The sequence below is a fragment of the Mrakia frigida genome (assembly GCF_051309035.1).
Source record: "Mrakia frigida strain ATCC 22029 unplaced genomic scaffold BDY24scaffold_106, whole genome shotgun sequence".
Taxonomy (NCBI): domain Eukaryota; kingdom Fungi; phylum Basidiomycota; class Tremellomycetes; order Cystofilobasidiales; family Mrakiaceae; genus Mrakia; species Mrakia frigida.
Genome location: NW_027481175.1, coordinates 1 through 1,508, shown reverse-complemented (window position 1 = coordinate 1,508; position 1,508 = coordinate 1). Strand labels below are relative to the sequence as shown.

The window sequence follows — 1,508 nt, the reverse complement described above, 5'->3', positions numbered from 1 at the left end:
ACGAGGAGGAGAACGAGGAGGAGGAGGAGGAGGAGAACGAGGAGGAGAACGAGGAAGAGTTTGGTTGTCGCCCTGAGGAGTCGGATCAGTCGTTGAATCAGTCGGATGCAGGGATGAGGCAGGGACACTTCAGTGACGAGGAAGAGGAGGAAGACGCTGGAAGAAGGTCAACACTGGGCTCAGGTTCGGAGGACGAGGAGGAAGGATGGGAAGGAGACGCGATGGATGGCCGACGAGACCCAGGCGGAGATAACAGCGCTCTCTCTTTTTCCAACCCCGCCGGGCGGCTTGGGACTAGAGAAGAGACGGGAGGTGGAATGGGTCTCGTTGGGTCAGTGAGGGCGATGGACGGTCCGGGAATGAGCTTTTCAGGTGAGTCTGACTTTCTCATTCAGTCCCTCGCATTGCTCTCTCGTTTTTCTGAGCAACCCATGAGCTAACTTCTCTGAATATCTATCCTCTTCTCCACTCAGCTCGTTCGTCGCAGGAGGCTGGAAGTGGAGACGAGGGAACAGGGATCTGGGTCGATCGGAGGGATGGTTTACGAGAGTTCGTTTCTGGCTGGAATTGGAAAGACGTGAACGTTGCTAGTGAGTCTGGAGCCTACATCTCTTCTCCCAGAGTACACTTCACCTACTGATCGACCTCTCCTTGCTATCTCTCCAGCGACTCCTCTCCTCAAGAAGCACCAGCTCTTCGTCAACACTCGGGTCCCTCTCGTTATCTCCACCTCCCAGACACCCAAGGGAGCTGGAGTCAGCGATCTGGCCTTCCACCTTCGAACCATCCCCTACCTCTCCTCCGACACCCAACAGGAGATCCGCTCTCAAATCAACAGTCTCCTCGCTCTCCTTCCTCCTCTCTCTACCTCACCTTACTCCGTCCTCTCCAACCCCTCCTCCGCTCGAACCTACCTCGCCTCTCAGCCTGGGATCAGCTTCACTGTCATCGAGAGTGTGGAGGTCATGAGGGGCAAGGGGTGCCCGTCCTGCTCAGCCGTCTCCAAGGATCAGCACTCGTATCGACACCATCGGACCAAGGCCCACAACGGCTCCTCCCTCGATCCAGTCGAGTGCCAGGCTCAGAGACTCTACAAGCACACCAACCTCCCTGCCTTCACCGTCACCTCACCCTCCTCACTTCCCTCCTCCTCGCCTCCTCCTCTCCCATCCCAAGCCTCCAGATCGGACTCGCACCTTTGCGAGATGGCTCAGGCCGAAGCCAGTCGTCCCAAGATCACCGCTCAGACTTCCACCAGTCAGACCTTCGCCTCCACTTTCACCCAACTTGGATATCCCACCTTCCTCCACGACCTCGACCGGAAGGCAGCCATCGCGTCCATCCAGTTACCTCACACCTACGCGACCAACGAGCGAAGGGATCCCTCCGAGTGGGACAAGAACCGGAACCTCCATCGAACCCTCAGTGCCCTTCTCCAGAGGACCGCCAGGAAGCAGCGCCAGAACCCGAACTACATGCGAGTCGCGAGGGCGATCGGCAAGGGAGAC

General features: G+C 58.0%; 1 protein-coding gene across 1 annotated transcript; it reads left to right on the top strand.

The window, feature by feature from the left end:
- Positions 1-221: 221 nt before the first annotated feature.
- On the top strand, positions 222-1,481 carry BDY24DRAFT_372921 (uncharacterized protein; the record flags this gene model as incomplete). Its single annotated transcript, XM_076638229.1, has 3 exons — positions 222-372; positions 474-590; positions 667-1,481. Coding segments are annotated over 3 exons (1,083 nt in total), but the record flags the coding sequence as incomplete, so codon positions are not given.
- Positions 1,482-1,508: the final 27 nt, after the last annotated feature.